The 20,088-nt window shown below is 42.7% G+C and overlaps 1 protein-coding gene across 1 annotated transcript in view; it reads left to right on the top strand.

Annotated features, from left to right (window-relative positions):
- APMAP (adipocyte plasma membrane associated protein) overlaps positions 1-18,564 on the top strand; it is a gene marked incomplete at both ends in the record, with an annotated part of 30,535 nt that extends 11,971 nt beyond the window's left edge. Inside the window, 7 exons of the mRNA XM_084246706.1 lie at positions 3,764-3,879; positions 8,732-8,824; positions 10,400-10,516; positions 11,861-12,035; positions 12,608-12,742; positions 13,155-13,347; positions 18,355-18,564. Of these exons, the coding sequence (XP_084102832.1) occupies positions 3,764-3,879; positions 8,732-8,824; positions 10,400-10,516; positions 11,861-12,035; positions 12,608-12,742; positions 13,155-13,347; positions 18,355-18,564 (1,039 nt within the window). The remainder of the gene's footprint in view (positions 1-3,763; positions 3,880-8,731; positions 8,825-10,399; positions 10,517-11,860; positions 12,036-12,607; positions 12,743-13,154; positions 13,348-18,354) is intronic.
- Between the last annotated feature and the right edge of the window lie 1,524 nt (positions 18,565-20,088).

The raw sequence follows: 20,088 nt of genomic DNA, 5'->3' as shown, positions 1-20,088 counted from the left end.
TTAATTTTTGTGCTTCTGTTTGGTTTTTACACCCTCGTCTGCCCATAGAGCTTATTGCTGTTTTCTATTTATTATTTTTAACTTCTAAATTTTCAGCCTGGTAGTAAAATGAATACTTTTTTTTTAAAGATTTAATTTTTATTTATTTATGAATACAAGAGCTGGAGTGTAGGCCATAGGTGTGTGTGTGGGGTGTGGGGAGTGAGAGGATTTGCCAGAGACAGAGTAGGGAGCAGAACAGGCAGAGCTAATACTGAAATACACTACTGAGGGGAGCAGTGGGCAAGACAGGAAAGGTCTGCTGTGACATGTGGGTCGGCTCCCTGGCTGGGGATTGAACTTGTGCTGCAGTGACTGCTGATAGCTTGATAGTGCTCAGACTTAACCCCTTGCAGCACCAGGGAGGCCCTAAAATGAATACTTTTGACAGGACTGTCATAACTTCCAACTGCCAGACCAATAGCTATTCTGTGGTCTTTAAAGTCATAGTAACAGGGCCTCCCCAGTGGTGCAGCAGTTGAGTGCTGGACTGCGAGGCTGCCTGCAGCCTCTGTGGTGCCGGTTCTATCCCTGGCTGCCGGCGAGGGTCCCACCTGCGCGCAGACCTCTCCTGCTGTGTCCGCTGCTCCCCTCAGCAGTGTGCCTGTTATGCTCCACGCTATGGCTCTGGTAAATTCTCTCACCTTCCCACGCTTCTGACTATACCCAGTGCTTGTATAAATAAATAAATAAATAAATCTTTATTTTTTTTTATTTTGTTTTAAAGATTTATTTTTATTTATTTATACAAGCACTGGGTACAGTCAGAAGTGCGGGATGGTGAGAGAATTTGCCAGAGCGGGGAGCAGAGCAGGCAGAAGGAATGAAGTACACTGCTGAGGGGAGCAGCGGGCGGCAGGAGAGGTCTGCGCACCATGTGGGACCCTCCTCCAGTGGCTGGGGAGTAGCCGGGGATTGAACCGGTGCCACAGAGGCTGCGGGCAGCTTCGCAACCCGGCTCTCAACCGCTGTGCCACCGGGGTGGCCCAATAAATAAATCTTTAAAAAAAAAATAAAGTCATAGTAACAAAACTTCTCCTCCAAAACATGACTATATTTCCTTTTAAATTTTACATTAACTGATAAATATGTTTTTATAAATAACTAGAAACATTCCTATCTTTCTGTGAAAAATAACCTTTTGTGCCTTTCTGGATAGAAACCAAGTCCTTACACAGGGTGGTTGTGAGATGTGGACTGAAATGACTGCTGGTGAGTGTGTACTGCAGGGCTGTGTCCTGGCCACATGCATCGTGCCAGACACACTCATCACATTTGTAGCTGACAAGCTCAGCAACGATATTTGGAAAATTTGAGCTTGGAAGGAATATTAATGAGTGATCCTGATCAGGTCAAACCATGGGGAAAAATAGGGTAAAGTTGGAAATTAACCCTAAATGGCATAGCTAAAGGTGGCAGGTGCTAACTGGGCTTAGCAGGAGTAAGAGCTGACAGAATCGGACTTTAACAAAGAGTCCACAGGCCTGGCTGGCTGTGCAGCGCTGATTTTGGTTCTGGGGGCCACATTTCATCGATGCTTCTATGCTCTGTTACAGGAGTGGAGGCTCCATTGGTTCATTGTTGCACATCCTTTGCATTTTCTCATCTAAGTTTTCTTGTGGGCAGGGACATTGCACTAAATACTGATTAGTTTTATTCTAAACATTTCTGAGGTCTTGTGTGTGTAGGGAATTAGGCAAGGGATGGAGGGGGTGCTTGAGTATCACTTATGCCTCCTTTATCACTGGGAGGAATATGTTGTTCAGTCTGCACACATACCTTGGGAGGTGGGATGTTCCCACAGCTAGAATTTGAACCCAGGTATGTCCGTAGGTTCTTTTCAGCAAAGCAAGCACATTTCAGTTTTACTTTATTCCTCTGGAATGATCACATGTTAGTTAACCCAAGGTTTTTTTTTATTTGTTTTTTAAAAGCAGGTAGAAAACCAAAACTGGAAGACAGGGCCTCTGCCCCCATGTGAAGGTGGGGGATGTGGCATTTTGTTCTGAGTAGCTGCCGCCTCAGAAGGAATTGCAAGGAGAAAAGTGCTTTGCAAGGCAGAGAGCTTTTCTTTTTCTTTTTCTTTTTCTTTTTCTTTTTCTTTTTCTTTTTCTTTTTCTTTTTCTTTTTCTTTTTCTTTTTCTTTTTCTTTTTCTTTTTCTTTTTCTTTTTTATGCATAGAAGAATTGGGGTATAGGCCAGAGGTATGGGGGGTTGAGAGGATACACCAGAGATAGTAGGGAGCAGAATAGGCAGATCTATTGAAACACACTGCTGAGGGGAGCAGCAGGTGAGACAGGAGAGGTCTGCTGCACCATGTGGGTCAGCTCCCTGGCCGGGGATTAAACTCAGGCAGTAGTGGTGACAGCACTGGGACATAACCCCTAGGCCACCAGGGAGACCCCATTGTCCCCATCCTCAACCAACTACCCCTGTAGTTCTCCCACTCTGGTGGCCTGGCTAGGAAACAACCTTGTTAGAGGGCAAGTTGGAGAGAGAATTGAGAGATATCCCCCTTCTTCCTCCTATTGTTCACCAGGAGCCTCCCTTGTGCTAGGTACTTGGAATATAGCAGCAGGAACCACAGAAACACATCCCTGATCTCATCGAGCATATGTTCTGGAGGACATAGGCAATAAACTTAACAGAGAAATGGGAAACCTATCAGTGCTATGGGAAAAAGAGAGTGGACTACGGGACTGGGCTTTGAGGGTGGTGGTAAATATTAAAGTAGGTGGTCAGAAGAGGCCTCACTAAGCAGGTAGGAAAAGCGGTGTGAAGGATTTTCTATGGAAGATGACTTACGTGGTCATTAATTGGCAGGGAGGGGTGGGTGTGGAAGGCAGAGTGAACTGGGGTGAGGAGGTGAGAGGGGCAGGCCAGACTATGGAGAGCTAAAAGCCACTTCAGGGACTTTGACTCTGGCAGGACTTTGAGCAGACAGGTGCTGTGTTCTGACTTTAAAGCATAAGGTTCATGTGGATGTTGAAACTGGACTATAGGTGACAGGGAGGAAGGAAGGTAGAGAAGATGGCCTGGACCAATGTGGGAGCAGAGGACACGGGGAGAAGGCAGTCAATGATGTCTGTATTTTGAAGGTGGCATTATCAGGATTTGCTAAGGGATTGAGAGAAGCATCCTGTTTACATATGAGCCATGTCTGAGGGAAAGGAATTCAGTCCCTATGGCTGCCGACTTCAGAGAGAAGTTTGGATGGGTCCTGAGAGTATTAGTGGGATGCAGAATGCGCCAGGGCCACCATGGGGTGGGAGTGCCTGTCCTAGAACAGGCTCTTCTCATTCCTTTTGTCCTTTCCACAAAGAAGGAAGCATCGCTGTCAGTTAAGAAATGTTGTAAGGCTCCTCTCCATCACAGCTGCAGGGTCCAGCAGCTGGGAAAATAGAAGTTAGAGTGTGAAACAGTCTGATCTGCCTCAAGGCTTTGGACAGGTATTGAGCTGTGGGCGGACAGAGGCCCCAAGATGGTTAGCTGTTTACCAAAGTTCTTGTAATAGGCATATTTATATCTTTATTTTTTTATTATGACTTTTCCTGATAGCTGGAACAGTTTTTTCCTAAGTTTTTGTGTTTTTGGCAACTAAGGACGTTATTGGAATATGCCTTCTTTGTCAAAGAATGGGGAGTTTTGCATGTTGTAGGTCCTCAGCAAACACTTATTTCTTGTACTTTTTTAGACAAATTCCTGTAATTGCATTATCTTACAGCTTCAAAGAACCCCCTCTCTTGCTTGGTGTTCTGCAACCAAATACGAAGTTACGACAGGCGGAAAGGCTATTTGAAAATCAACTTATTGGCCCAGAGTCCATAGCAAATATTGGGGGTAAGTAAACCCCTGGAACTACGGAGCCTGACTGGGGTCCTTTTGAGACTGTGACTTGCGGTCCAGCACAGTGGCATACTACTCTTGGGTGGGGGCCCTCGACCTCTTTCTTAGCTATGGACATATGTACTTTTGGAGCAGACATCCCCATGGGAGTGTCTCAGGTCTCTGCATGGTCAACCATTTTAATACTGGTAATTTCAAATTCACATGTATGAAGTGTTTTATTCTCTTGAAAGTGTTGGACCCATTGAAATGAAGGACAAAGGAAATGCAGACATTGATGCATAGTTCATTTATCAAAGTTAAGTAGGTATTACTTGACAGGGCATTGTTTATTAGCTCTGTTTATCATTGTGTAGATTTCATTTTTTATTTGTATAGATTTCAGCTTTGAAAAGAATATGAATAACTTTCACTTCCAAATTTTCTGTTTAAACTCGCTTTGGTGACTCCATTTAAGGGTAACCTCTGCTTTAGGCTTGGCCAAACATAAGATCAAGAATTTAGTCTCTGAGACTTCAGTCCCTAGCAGCCTGTAACCAGGCATTTTTTGTCTGATATAATGAGAATTTAAGCTTAGGGATCAAAAGATTCCTAAGAACAGTTAATGTAAGGGTTCCTGAAAATGGTATACGAATATTTGAACAACTTAACTTGGCATGCTGCTTTGTATTCCAAAGTGTAGTATTTTTCCCATGAAATGGGCGTGGACACGTGAGATTCTTGATGGGAAGGCAGGTCAGAGCTGCTTCTCTGTGGTGTTGAATAGCTTCTGTCTCCCAGCCCCTGCTTTCTGACTAACTCAAAGACTGGTGTGTTTCCGTTCATTTTGCTGGGAAAGTCACACTTATTTTAAGAGGAATAGTTACTTCCCTTTTTATGAATAGGATCTAATATTTCTTGCATATAGACATGGATATGCATTAATCAATTTCCCAGGCTTTTTTTTTCTTGGTGAAGTAATCAAACAATGATGTTTGAAGCTGGAACTTTGAGGCATTAAAGTGATTAAAACAAATCCTTCAAAGAACATTTTTTTTTTTTTTGTCTTTTTATTTTTCCTCTTGGGCTGTAACTCATGCTTTGTCACCAGGTCTTGCCTTTTCTCTCTTAAAGGATCTGGTTATCTTCTTGGTGACAATTCTGGATAGGCACAGTGGGTACCTCTCTCCCTGTAATTATAAACTATAGGGAGGCCTCCAGGGCGACTACTGCCTCATTTGGACATTGTGTTGAGGAATGGCTGGCATGTTTCTGACAGTGGAGGGTGTTCTGGAGAAAATATTCGCCAGTAAGCATGCTTTAATTTTTTAATTACACTTTATTTTTTTAAAATAGTTTTAGGTTCATAGCAAGATTGAAGAGATGCTACAGAGATTTACCACATGTTCACTATCCCCATTTGTAAGCTTCCCCCACCAATTATTACTTTTTTTTTACAATTACTTAACCTACATTGACACTTCATGATTACCCAGAGGTTATAGTTTACATTAAGGTTCACTCTTTGTGTCCTACGTTCTGTGGATTTGGACAAATGTCTAATGATATGTATCTATCATAATAGCATCCTACAAAGTAGTTTCACTGCCCTAAAGATCCCCTGTGTTCTACCTGTTCATCCCTCCTTCCTCTCAACCTTGGTCACCACTGAGATTTTTATTGTTTCCATAGTTTTTTTTTTTTTTTTTTAAAGAATCCCTTAAATATTTTACATGTGTATTCACTAAGAGCCAGGGATCTTTTAAAGATTTATTTATTTATTTATACAAGCACTGGGTACAGTCAGAAGCGCGGGAGGGTGAGAGAATTCACCAGAGCCAGAGCAGGGAGCAGAACAGGCAGAGTGACGAAGTACACTGCTGAGGGGAGCAGCGGGCGGCAGGAGAGGTCGGTGTGCCATGTGGGACCCTTGCCGGGTGGCTGGGGATCAAACTGGTGCTGCAGAGGCTGCGGGCAACTTCGCAACCCAGCGCTCAATCGCTGTGCCACCGGGGAGGCCCTATTTCCATAGTTTTGTCTATTCTAGAATGTCACGTAATTGAAATCATTTAGTATGGAGTGATTTCAGATTCTCCTTTCATTTAATAATCATGCACTTAAGATTCTTCCATGTCTTTTCATGGCTTGATAACTCATTCCTTATTATCACTGAGTAATAGTCCATGTCTTTATATACCATACCTTATTTATCTGTTCTCCTCCTGAAGGATATCTTGATTACTTCCAAGTTTTGGAAATTATGACTAAGACAGATTTTTGTGTGGACTTATGTTTTCAGCTCATTTGGGTAAATATCAGCCAGGGATTGAACTCGTGCTGATTCAGGCCTCCCCTGGTGGCGCAGGTGGTTGAGCGCAGCGTTGTGAACCTGTCCGCAGCCTCTGCAGCACGAGTTCAATCCCTGGCTGGCCAGGGAGAAACCACATGGTGAAGCAGACCTCTCCTGTCTCTCCTGCTGCTCCTCTCAGCAGTGTATTTCAGACAATCTGCCTGTTCTGTTCCCCACTCTGTCTCTGGTGAATCCTCTCACTCCCACATCTCTGGCCTGTATCCCAGCTCTATATTCTGAAAGAGATTGTAGGTAATTAGTATCATATCTTCCTTAAGTATTTGGTGGAATTCATTAGTGAAGCCTTCTTTTCCTGGTGCTTTCTGTTTCAGAAGGTTGTTAATTGTTGATTCTTTTTTCCCCAATAAATGTAGGCATATTAAGATTGTCTTCTGTGTGACTTTTGGCAAAGTATTAGTTTCAAGGAATTGATACATTTCATCTAGGTTACTAAATTCATAGCCATTGAGTTGTTCATAATATTTCTTTATTATCCTTTTAATATCCATGGGATCTGTAGTGATGTATCCTTTTTCATTTTTTGATACAAATAATTTGTGCTTTTTTCTTTTTTTCTTAGCTTGGCTAGAGGATTATCAGCTGTATTAATCTTTTCAAAGAACCAGCTTTGGGGTTTGTTAATTTTCTCTGCTGATTTCTTGTTTTCATCTTCATTGGTAACTGTTCTAGTTTATATTGTGCTTGTCATCTTGAGTTTAATATACTCTTTTTTTTCCTAGTTTTTTAAGAGGACAGCTTAGATGATTGAATTCAGCTCTTCTTTTCTAGTATATGCATTTAATGCTATAAGTTTCTCACTAAGCATTGCTTTTACTGCATCCTACACGTTTTGGTAAATTGTATGTTCATTTTAATTTAGTTCAAAATTTAATTCAAAAATTGCTTGAGATTTCTCATTTGAATTGTGTTTTATTTAGAAGTGTGTGTTGTTTAATCTCCAAGTAGTTTGGTGGCATTATTTCTTGTTTAATTCCATTGTGGTCTGAGAGCAGACATATGATCTATATTCCATAAAATTTGTTAATGTATAATGTTGTCTGTCTTCGTGAATTTTCCATGTGAACTTGAGAAGAATGTATAATTGCTATGATTGGATAAAGTAGTTGATCAATGTCCGTTATATACAGTTGATTGATGGCTGAATTTTGTCAGCAGGATCGGCCCAGTTTTGATAGAGGTATGCTGAGTACTCCAATTCTAATATTTGATTTGCCTGTGTTTTCCTTTCATATCTATCAGTTTTGCCTCATTTTTTTGGATGAGTTTTTATTAGTTTCATACCCATTAAGGATTGTCAAGTCTTCTTAGAGAATTGACCTTTTATCATTATTTAATGTCTTTCTTTCTCCCGAGAGTGTTTCTTGTTCTGAAGTTGTTCTCTGTCTGAGTTTAATATAGCTACTCCAGCTTTCTTTTGATGAATGTTAGCATGATATCTCTTTATTGATCCCTTTATTTTTAATCCATAGTCTTGTGTCCCTTCATGATGAAAATGCATTCTGAAAAAATTTGTTATTAGGCAGTTTCATTGTAGAAACATAATAGAGTGTAATTACACAAACCTAGCTACGATAGCCTACTCTACACCCAGGCTATATGGTATAGCCTATTGGTACCACCTTTGTATATGCAGTCCACTGTTGACTAAAACATTGTGGAGTGATGTAGGAATGTGTGTGTCTTTATATTTAATTTTTTTTTTTGGTAGACAACAATAGAATTGGGTCTGTTTTTTTATCCATACTGAGAGTCTCTTTCAATTAGTGTATTTAAACCATTGATGTTTACAGTGATAATTGATACTGGTTTAATACCTCTGTTGTCTTAATTGCCTTTATTTTTCATTGCCTTTATGCCTTTTCTAGGATTAATTGGGCATTTTATCTCTATTATTAGCGTATCAATTATTCTCAATTTTTTTTTTTTAGTGGTTGCCCTAGAGTTTGCAATACACATTTTAAAATATAGAACATTCCATGACATTGCAAAGTCTATGCTTATTTTTGTATTATTTCAATTTTAGTATGTATGCAGTCAAGGGGAGCACTTGATGTGCTTTAACTTCATCCTCAGGGAATTCTTAGAAATTCTTCCTTTTTGTAGGATGTAATCAGCATCGGCAACATACACTGACATGAGACTGACATGAACATGAACCCCTAAGTGCTGAGCATCAGACCAGGAATCCTTGCTCTTTTGAGAGTAGAAAATCTTTGTGGTTTTATTCATTGGTGTCTTTTGCATTTTTGCTCTGTTTGTTAGGTTCAAGCCCATGTGTTGATTCCTCAAGCCTTCCTCATTTTATTTTTATTGCTGCTCATTTTAAGGACTCTATTCTCAGAATTCACTTCTTCATATTCAGAACTGTCACTTTTTCTCTGTGGACAAAGAAAAAGAACCAACAAGCCACTTGTATTATAGAAGAAGTTGGTATGAGTCATAGTTCTTTGGCTATTCAGTTAATGCTCTTATTCTTTCTCATTTGTTTTTTAACAGATGTGATGTTTACTGGTACAGCAGATGGCCGGGTCATAAAACTTGAAAATGGACAAGTGGAGACTGTCGTCCGGTTTGGTTCAGGTCCATGCAGTAAGTCAGTGACAGTCCCCCATCAGCAAGTCCTCTGTGAATAACAGTTTGTCTCTTCCAGTCATTCAGAAATATGCCAAATGGTCCTTTTTTTGTGACATTGTTTTCCCCAAATCAGGTTCCCCCTCATGAGAAAGGGTATGACTGCCACCTGGCAGGTGGAGCATGGCTGGGGTGTTGGGTGAGCTCTTCATTGCTGTTGTGGCCTCTGGTCCTCTCAAAGCCTGACTGTCCACTACACTTTCCTAGCTAGGCAGTGGCCATGGTATCATGACTACCTCACAGGACCTGTCCCCTCAGTAGTGAGCATAGGCCACTGTGTATCCTTGGGGTACTTTTGGAGAAGATTAGTAGGCCTTGTCAGAGTACTGCTATAGAAAGCAGTTAGCTTTGTTATTACTTTGATGTAAATGTAATTCCTGAATTACCTTCACAGGAATGTCAGGGGTATCATTCAAAGTGAAAATATCCTAAGTCATTCAGATTTTGGAAATCTAGATTAGAAGCATTTCAGTGTTTAAGAATTGGTAGTCCAAAGACTTTTTATTTTCTCATATTGAGTTTTTTTTTAATAGCTAGTGTATTTTTGTCAAAATGATAACATCTTACTGTAAAATGCAACACAAAAGTCCATAGAAGACAATAAGCCATTTCAGAATCTTCTCAGATATATCTATTATTAGCATTTAGTGAAAACCTTTTAAGATATCTTTGTGGACACTTACACTCACACATGTGATGGAATCTACATTTGGTTCTTTGATCTGGCTTTTTAAAATTTTTTAAAAATTTTTTTATTTTTTAAAGATTTATTTTTATTTATTTATTTATTTATACAAGCACTGGGTACAGTCAGAAGTGCGGGAGGGTGAGAGAATTCACCAGAGCCAGAGCGGGGAGCAGAACAGGCAGAAGGACCGAAGTTCACTGCTGAGGGGAGCAGCGGGCGGCAGGAGAGGTCAGCGCGCCATGTGGGACCCTCCTCCAGTGGTGGCCAGGGAGCAGCCAGGGATCGAACCGGCGCTGCAGAGGCTGCGGGCAGCTTTGCAACCCGGCTCTCAACCGCTGTGCCACCGGGGAGGCCCTGATCTGGCTTTTTATACTCCATATTTTGTCAGCAAGCATCCCTATAGTAAGCATCTTGCAGTGAACACTCTACATTAGGCATCCTACAGTGAACAATGCAGTAAACACCCTGCAATAAATACCCTACAGTAAGGATTCCTGTGCAGGCACTCTGCAGTAAATATGCATTGCCACAGGTTTAAAGACAATGTAGGTAGTGAAGTGGGATAATTAAGGAATAAAAGAGTAGCTTTTCCTAGATGCCAGGTAGAGAGAGAGCTGTCTTACTTTTAGAAGGATGCAATTTTCAAGTCAGGCTATAATATTCAGGTCAAGCTGTGGGTTTAAACTTGAACCCATGAGGTTTTAGGGGATTCTGATGTTGGACCCGGGTCCTGATAATTTTCCCTGAGTTAACTGTTTATGTGTCAGAATGAGGCGTTTGGTTGCTGAGGGGGCACGGGTAAAATCTTGGACCAGTCACTGACTTCTGTCTATTTGTTTTCCTAGAAACCCGAGATGATGAGCCTGCTTGTGGGAGACCCCTGGGTATTCGGGCGGGGCCCAATGGGACTCTTTTTGTGATTGATGCCTACAAGGGACTATTTGAAGTAAATCCCTGGACACGTATGTGACAATATCTTGTTTCCCTCTGTCATGATTTCAAAACTTTTAAGCAAAATGCACATAAGTGGACTTACTTGAAGTTGTTTTTTTTTTTTTTTTAAAGATTTATTTTTTTATTTATACAAGCACTGGGTACAGTCAGAAGCGCAGGAGGGTGAGAGAATTCACCAGAGCCAGAGTGGGGAGCAGAACAGGCAGACTGACGAAATAAGCTGCTGAGGGGAGCAGCGGGCACGGCAGGAGAGGTCTACGCGCCATGTGGGACCCTTGCTGGCGGCCGGGGATGGAACCGGCACTGCAGAGGCTGCGGGCAGCTTTGCAGCCCAGCGCTCAACCCTGCGCCACAAGGGGAGGCCCTTACTTGAAGTTTTTATATATAGTCTTCTGGGTACTCTAATATTCTCTTACTCATTGAATAGTACTTGAAAGCATTGCCTAAAAATAGCAGCTGGTAGTAAACACCATATAACTCCCACCACATAACTGCATTTAATACTCTAGTTTTCTCTGGTGTTTGTATTGTAGACAGAGGGTCTCAAAAGGGCTTGGTCTGAGGACGTTTGATTTCCCTTTTTATGTTTTCCTGTCTCTTTCTCTGTCTTGTATTTCTGTTTGTTTTCTCTCTGTCTTCTCTTTTTTCCTGCTCTTTCATCTCTTGTTTTCTTTTTTTTTTTTCTTTTTCCCGTAGCTGCTTCTCCTTGTCATCTTATGCAGTGTTACAATGTTTGCTGTATGTGCTTCAGTGGGGGATGTTCCTGCTGTGGAAGAGTTTGTTATCGTGGATATGGGGCGCATAAAGCCCTGGACTCTGCCACCTGCTGGCTGTGTGACTATACAAGCTCCGTGGCCTCTCTACACCCACTTTACTTACCCATGAAACAGAGATAATAGTGCTGCCTCATGCCAATATTATGAGATTATAAATGAGGTTATACATGGACAGAACTTAGCACTCCATGAATGTTCCTTTTATTATTGAAAAAAAAATTCCTACTGGTGCTATTTCTTTATTTACAGGTAGATGATTGGAACATTTTTTACCTAAGACTCTTAATAAATTTTTGAAAAGTCAGTTGGTTTCAAGAAGAGAAAGAATTTCTTATCTGAAGAGGAAAGATTCTGCCCTTCATGAAGTTAGTCAAAAAAAATTTATCACCTAGCCAGTGATGGAATGGAAAACACTGTTTTTTATTGTAATAAGTCAATCTCTGACATATGACATGAAGGAGCGCATTTGAGGTTTTCTTTTTTAAATACATTAGGCTGATTAATATTTTGAAATAATTGAGATACAAGTTCTAGAATGAAAGCAAGTCTCTTTCTTTCTCGCAATCCCTCCCTTAGGTGAAGTGAAACTGCTTCTATCCTCTGATACACCCATTGAGGGGAGGAAAATGTCCTTTGTGAATGACCTTTCAGTAACTCAGGATGGAAAGAAGATTTATTTTACAGATTCTAGCAGCAAATGGCAAAGACGAGATTATCTGCTTCTGGTTATGGAGGGAACGGATGATGGGCGGTGAGTGTCATTTCAGATCTGCTCCATTAGGCCATCAGTTGGGCAGGGTGACTGCAGCAGAGCTTTTTGCTTCTAGAAATTGGAGTGTTTCTGAGAATAATATCTCAGTTTATAAGAGAATCTTAATGGCTTCTAGAAATAGGTGATGGATACCAGAAAATAGAGCAAGATATTCTCACATTCTCTGAGAAATTAAATTAAATCAGGCTTGCCTATCTTAGGGTGTGATCTAGGCAGCCAGGAAGAAACTCACAGGCAGCCCAGGCTGCAGGTGTCTGTCTGTTAGGGAGGGACTTCTGCAAGGCTGGAGCCGTGGTGGCCCTTCCTGGTGCTGAGCTGACTCCTGGATCTGTGAGAGAACTGATTGTGGGGTTTCCTCAGTCTACTGTGGTTGGGGAAGGCCCCCAAGGCCAACCTACAACTAGGTGCAAGCCCAGGGCTACCAGGAGCCCTAATGCTCCTGTGTAAGGCTGGTCACACTCTTATATGAAGTCCAAGAAGGGAGCCAGGCTCCACCTCCATATGGGGCCATGGGCTCTCCCTGTGTAACTTGTTCCTTCGTTACTACACAGCCTGCTAGAGTATGACACTGAGACCAAGGAGGTGAAGGTCTTACTGGATCAGTTGCGGTTCCCTAATGGAGTACAGCTTTCTCCTGCAGAGGACTTTGTCCTGGTGGCTGAGACAACCATGGCAAGGATAAGAAGGTATGGGAGATGTCACCTGAGCTGTCATGTGTTCACCAGAGCTCGTCATGGCTGGGCTGGGCATGGAGATGTCAAGTGACAATCTGAAATGCAGAAGGGAACCTTCTCCTTTGTGTCAAATGATAAAAATGGCATTCAGGTGTGCGTTGTCTTTCTCTCATCTATTGAGAGCCACAGTCTGAGAGAGTCTTGATTTAATGATGCTTGTGCATCCTAGCTCTCCTCTCCCCTAGGGCTTTGTAGCGGGGCCCAGGACTCCTGAGGACCTTGCTTTAGCTACTGTGTTGCTGCTTATGATGGGCATAGTTTCTGTAAATTTTGTTGAACTGAGACTGGTTAGGTGCTTGGCTACAATTTTTCTTTAAATTGGCGAGGGAGTGTTGCTCATTGACTGTTTGGGTGACTTTTTCAGATTCTACGTGTCTGGTCTAATGAAGGGAGGGGCTGATTTGTTTGTGGAGAATCTACCTGGATTTCCAGACAACATCCGACCCAGCAGTTCTGGAGGGTATTGGCTTGGTATGTCGACCATTCGTGCCAACCCTGGATTTTCCATGTTGGATTTCTTATCTGAGAGACCCTTTATTAAAAGAATGATTTTTAAGGTAACTATGATAACTGTAATTCCAGAAAACAAAATAAAAATGAATCTGATTATTATATTTTTTAACTTTGTTCTCTAAAAATTCTTTTTTTTTCGCGTGTAATATTGATTGGTATATGTTAATCTTAATTTAGTTTGTAATATATAATATATACCATATTGTTTATATTTGGTGCAAATATAATATCATATGTTTAGAATGGCTTTAGATCTATTCTTCAGACTGAAATGTAAATTGAAACCTTTAAACCCTTCAATAGTTTTCTTTGATTTCCTTGTCTGGGTATCTTTATTGTCTCTTTCTGGAGACAATAAAAGACCCTCCTTTGGGGCCTATCCTCTACTGCCCGATTTGCTCTTTCCTCTTTGAGGTGGCTCTGTTAAACCTTCTCATCTCTTGAGACCCTGTGATACTGCTCTTCCTCAGATATTATCGGGTGTATCTTCTGTGTCTGTGAACATCTGAACCATGAGGTCTTCATCTTTCCCGACTCCCTCCTGTCTGCTTGAATCTTTTTGTCCATGGGATTCTGCCTTTTTACCTCTTAGCCCTTGAAACTTTTTTTCATTAAAAAAATCACCCACATTCACCAGTAGCCAGCCACAGACCCTTCAATACTATCTTTAAACGTTCACCCTCCTACCATTTTTCCAGTGATTTCCATGAGACACCCTATGGGTAACTTGCTGATAGTGGCACGTCTGTCATGTGGAAATCTTTTTACAGCAAGCTCCATTTCACAGTCTGGATAGATACTTGAAATTGATATTGAATATTTGAGTAAATGTTAAAATATTTATACTTTTAGTTGCAGTAGTGCCAGGCTAGGTGTCTGGGCCACTTACCAGGCTCACACACCTGCTTAGTCAGGCTGGCCAATGACCTTCAGTGTTCTGAGTTCAGTAGGTCACTTTGTGGAAACCCAGATCTGTTTAGAAATAACAGTTTCTCATTATCTTCAGAGTGAAGTATCTGTTTCCTCTGGGGTCCAGGAGAAGGCAGAATGGCAGAGTGGGTGAGGAGGGGGGTTTGGGGAATTTTGAAGAAAGACAAAGCAGTGGTGGTGTCCTGGGCAGATGTTGTGATCTCTCCGCCTCAGTTTCTCCATTTGTTAAGTGAGAAGAATATTTTATTATGTGCTGAAAAAATTTAATGGGAATATGTGTACAATGTCCTGAACGAGTGTAGCTAGTGTTCCATATCTACCTGTGCGCTTTCCCACAGCAGGGTGGTGGTCTGTTGGGCCTGGTCTTTGTCTGTGGAACAGATGCTCTATGAGAGCAGGTGTTTAGTTTGCTGTTTTATCCTGAACACTTAGAGCAGTCTCTGGCATATAACAGACCCTTTAGAAATTACGTTTGAATGAATGAGTGGTGAGAGAGCTGAGGCTGTAAGTCCCAGAGCGGTGGGAGGAGTTCCAGTGGCAGAGTAGGGACTCCCCTGGGGCAGGAGAGAGTTTGTTGTGTGTATGGTCAGGAGATGGCAGATGGGGCACAGGTATTCGGAATAGGAGAAGATTGCAGGCCTTTTGACTTGGAAACGAGGTTAGGCTTTATACAAAATGTAATTGAAATCATTGAGGATTTTTTTTTCTAGTTTTGAGACAATATTACATTTAAAGAAAAGTGGCAAGAAGGGTACAAAGAATGTTTTCCCTCAACTATTTGTAAGTTGCTGACCTAATGCCGCATTGCCCTCTGCTCAATACTTTTGTTTATTTATTACAAGGACTTTCTCCTTTATAACCACCCATGGGGACAGGGAATTAACATGGATACATTGCCACCCTGCAGTCCACAGCGCCCCTTCATTGGTTCCAGTTGCCACAGTGATGATGGGTATAGCACAGGGGCCTTCAGCCATCTGATCTCTTCATTCTCCCTCACTCTGTAGCAGCTCCTCATTCTTCATGTCTGTGAAGGTGACAGGCCAGTTCTGTGCAGAATGTCCTGAACGAGTGTAGCTAGTGTTCCATATCTACCTGTGAGCTTTCCACAGTGGGGGAAACTGATCTGGGCTAACTGATACCCCTCATGATTAGATTCAGGTTCTGCCTTCTGGAAGAAAGGCCCAGAAGTAAAGCTGTGCTCTCACTACTCCCCGTAAAGAGGTGCAGGCTGGTGACTCCCTGTGCTGTGGTGGGACTCTGAGCTCATGGTACAGGGTGGGAAGGCCAGGCTTGCCGACCAGGAATCACTCTTTTCCTTTCGTAATTCACCGGTATTTTGTGGGGAAGTACTCTGTAGCTAAGTAAATATCTGCTTGCTTCTCATGGTTGCCTGTTTTATTTAATGGGTTATAATCTATTGTTGTCATTATTTCATGTCAGTTGTCCAGCCGTGGTAGTGGAAGCCCCTATAGTGTGCCCCTTGACCTTTGCACACATCCCTGTCAGCCACATTTTCTGGTTCCACACATTGCTTGAAGCTGCTAGTCATTTCCCTGCCCAGCCCAGGTTTCAGCCTTTCTCCAGAACAGCCTTGGCGCCTTCTAGAGGGGATCTAAGTGTACTGACTGCTTTGGAGGTGTCAGAAGACAAAGCTGGGGAATGCACACATGCATAGAATGTATGTAGGCAGTATTCACACACACAAGTTTACACCTATTTTATCTACCAGCTGTTTATTTAAGTTGAAAAGCATAAGTAATGCTGATATCTCCAGTTCCAGTTTCATACCACAAATTTTTATTCTAGGCTTTTCCCTTCTCATATCTGTACTTCTTTTAATATTGAAAAACCTGGGTCCCATTATCCTTCATATATTTACTTATTTGATCAGTTTTCTCATATGTTACCTGTCCATAGCAATTGTCTCCCCTTGCATGGTCCCTACTAGGACTCCTGCACCCACATTGTCCCTGTCTCTGACTATGTACAGGGGTCTGCTTTCCCTTCAAGGACTCTGATTCCTGCTCCAAGCTGTCCATTAGGTGAACATTCCTTCACCCTATTTGGGCTCAGACAGCCTGTGCCAGGGAATCCCTTATGGGAACCCCCTTACCCTGTTTAAGTCCTGATGCCCTACTCCATGCCACCATCCTATCCCTTCTCCCAGTGTGGACTATCTCCTTACCCTGCTCAGTCTGATGCCCTGGTCTGGGTCACCGCCATTCCTCCACTACTGTGCTTCACCCCACATGTGGTTTGTGTGGGAGGGAGTAATAGAGGACCCAGGCATGTATTTAAATGGTAACTGCTGCTGTGTGGCCAACAGCCATAGCAGGGGAGCTCAACTAGCTAGTGTGGAGGTGGCTGCAGTGGTCATGGCAGGTGTGGCAGGGCCCAGTGTGGGAGTGGTACATACACAGTGGTGATGGGGCTCCTTGGTGCTGGGCTCGCTGGGCTTGCAGAGAAGGGGAGCATGTGTGAGAGCCAGGCTGCTGGAGTCAGCAGCTGGTGTCAGGGGCCCTGTCTCCTGAGCTGGAAGTCTATTAGATTTGAAGAGTTTTATTATTAAGTTCAGACAGAGCAGGGTCCCAGGCAGTATGGAATTTTGTACTGGAGGTCAGAAATAGAGGTGGATATTTCAGAGATTTATAGGAAAGTAGTTAGTTAACCTGAATGAGCACTCAGAGATATGATGGGAAGAGCAGAGAGGAGAGGACCTAAGATTGAAGGGAAGCAGCTTCTGTGGGTTCTGGGAAGCCTGTGGAATGTTTTTCAGGTGTCTCTGCAATGTGAGTATGCCTTTGATCAGTTGCTGTAGAACCTTCTAGAAAGTCAGCTTGTATGCCTGCTTGTATATTTCCAGTGGCTAGGAAACAGTCATTGGATATTTGCAGTTGTTTGGCTATTTCCCCTTGTATTAAAAGATAGAAATCTGCCTTTTAATTTTCATTTATTAGTCTTACGCGATTGTGTACTTTGTTATCATTTCCTGTCTGTATCCTCTTTGGCCAGAAGTTGTCTGTCTCCTGGCTTCTCTGCTTAAGACCTCCAGTAGTTCTGTGTGCCCTTGACTTTGCCGACCCTGGGGCACTGGAGGGTGCTCTACTCAGTGTGGCAGCTTCTTCTTGACAGAGCTGCCATGACTTGTGCTGTGGTACTTCTTCATTTAACCTTGTTGCTTTTCTTTGTAATCTTAACATGAGCTATTCTCAAATCTCCCTCATCTCCACATTACAAACATTTAAAATATTTTAAACCTTTTCAAAGAATTTGGCATTTATTCCAGTTAGGCTGTGCTGGTTTTAGCCTGGAATTCTGGGGTCAAGTCACTCTAGGCCTTGCCTTCATTGTTGCGTCTTCCTCAGATATGATTTGTATTTTTCTGTGTTCATCCAGGTCATCCAGAGAGGTGTGTACATTGTGAGTCTGTCTGGTGGGCTTCGTCCACCAAAGCACAAAGGCTGTTTAGTTCTGCCCTATGTTGGGTTAGCTTTGCCTCCTTGGATGCAAGGGACAAGAGGCCCCTTGGCCTGATGTGCACAGGGGCAGGGGAGGTGATGGCCTGCTGTGGGCAGGCCTTGTGCAGGAGTTGAGAGCCTGCCCTGTGTGGTTTCCCTGTCACTGGAAGGGGCTGAACTACGTGGTAAGAGGGTTGTGGAGTCAATTATAAAACTAAATACAACTGAGTGAATGTTAAAGAGCTTATTGATTTTATTTAGTGATTCATGAATTGGGCAGCAACTAATCTAGCTGAGAGATAGGACCTCTGAAGAGCTGGATCAAACGAATAATTTTATAGGCTGAAGGGCATAGGAACAAGGAAGTTGGATAGACATAGAAGGGGGCTGCTTCTTGCAAGGTTACTTTCCTTTAAAGGAAAGCAGGATCTAGTGGGTAAACTACTCAGCAGTGCTGGCTAAGTGATTCCTCATTGATTGTTTTAAAGATTCCATGACTAGGAGAGCTAAACTGTGATTAAATTGAATCTCAATTTGCTGACGTGGAGCTTAACATAGTGACTCCATTATGGACCTGTTATCTTGTTTTTAAGTGGTTGGATCTCACATCATTCTCTTAGTCAGATGGTAAACTCCCCTCTCACTGTGCTTCTCTTTCAGCTGTTTAGTCAGGAGACGGTGATGAAGTTTGTGCCCCGGTACAGCCTTGTCCTAGAGCTCAGCGACACTGGGGCCTTCAGGAGAAGCCTGCACGATCCCGACGGGCAGGTGGTCACCTACATCAGCGAGGTGCATGAACACGACGGGCACCTGTACCTGGGCTCCTTCCGGGCCCCCTTCCTCTGCAGACTCAGCCTCCAGTCTGTGTAGACACCGACAACTGCCGTGCCAGCTATGTCACACAGGGCACTGCACTCAGGGCAAGAGGCACTGGACATCACCCTCCTGCACCTGCTGACCCTGGAAATGTAGCACAGCCCGCAGATGTGTGCCCCTGCAGAACCCCCTCACCAGGCTTGACTTTGCATTTAGTGGGAAGTATAACATCTGTCATAAGAGTAAGTCCATGGAAAGCCATTTTCTCTTTAAAAAACCTTTCTTAGTATAGTAGTTCTCTAGGACTTGGGAGACTTCGTGAACTTTGAATGGGGCTCAGGTTTTGGTGGGCTGAGTGTTTTTGCTCCTGGCTCTCCTATCAGCTTCATGTCTTTACTGTAAAATGGGATAATACCTTCTTTGGGGTAGGAGCATGAAAAAGGCAAGGAGAGCTCAGTGCAAAGGTGCCTTGAGGCCAACAGATGGAGCTGTGCAAGCTGAGATGTCAGAATTGCATCATCCTGAGCCAGGGAACGTGGCCCTTCCATACGTCTCATCCTCTAGCCTCCTTGGCTCAATTTCCCTCCCTCATCACCAGCGGTTTTCAAAACTCCTGAGGCCCTGTCAGCCAGGGACTCCAGTGCCCCTAATAGCATGTTGATTCCAACAGCCCAGAGAGGACTCACTGGGTTTCTTTGTGAACAGTCATGAATTGAATGATGTGGTGACTTAGCCCAAGGGTTCGTGTAGGAAAGTCTTGTTTACGCACCCTGTTCCGTACCTCTAGACCTGTAGATGTGCACGTGTTATTGTCATATATGCTTGAGTGTCACAAGCCTGAAGATGCTGTATATCTTGACAAACATGTCTACACTGGTCATAATTTTGTCAGGGAGATCCTTGTAATGAGATTAATTAAATGGCCTTTTCTGCTGATTAGTCAACTTTTGATGCTGTTACCTAGGTATTTTGTTTCTACTTTAAATATGATTTTTTTAACAGTGACAAATTTAATTTCATCAAGTATCTGAGGATTGTTTCAGCTAGGATTTTGTTTTAGGCATGAGTGGCTCATCAGATTCGCTCAGGTCCTCTGGCATGGCAGTGTCTTCAAGGCAGCTGAGTGACCTCAGGCATTGATTCATTATTGGTCAAGTTGGTACTGCACTCCTCACCTGTTTTCCAAACTCCAATGTTGGGCTATTCCTGGACGTTTGTGAAAATACACAAGAGTCCTGTCTCTTGAATGAGTTTTAATAACTTGACAAAGACAATATTTTCAGTATGTGATACTAGAATTAAAGCAGCACTGAGAGCTGTGATAAAATCTGAACCATTTGTATCTTGTCCCACAGGCTGGCCTTCACTCTTTGCTCTCTTTCCCAGCAGCTGCCCACCCCGGTGTGCCGGTCTGGCCTCATACTAGGGAAAGGGTTGGAATCTGATGGTTGATTAGTCTTGTGTCACCCTCCTTGGGGCTGGCTGTATATACAGCAAATAGAGCCAAAGGTTGAGAAGTCTAGTTAATGTGACCCATATTGTACCAGATGAATGACTTAATATTATTTATAACTTTAT

Source organism: Talpa europaea (assembly GCF_964194135.1).
Source record: "Talpa europaea genome assembly, chromosome: 11".
Lineage (NCBI taxonomy): Eukaryota > Metazoa > Chordata > Mammalia > Eulipotyphla > Talpidae > Talpa > Talpa europaea.
The sequence above is the reverse complement of the archived record's forward strand: the minus strand, read 5'-3'. Positions and strand labels throughout refer to the sequence as shown.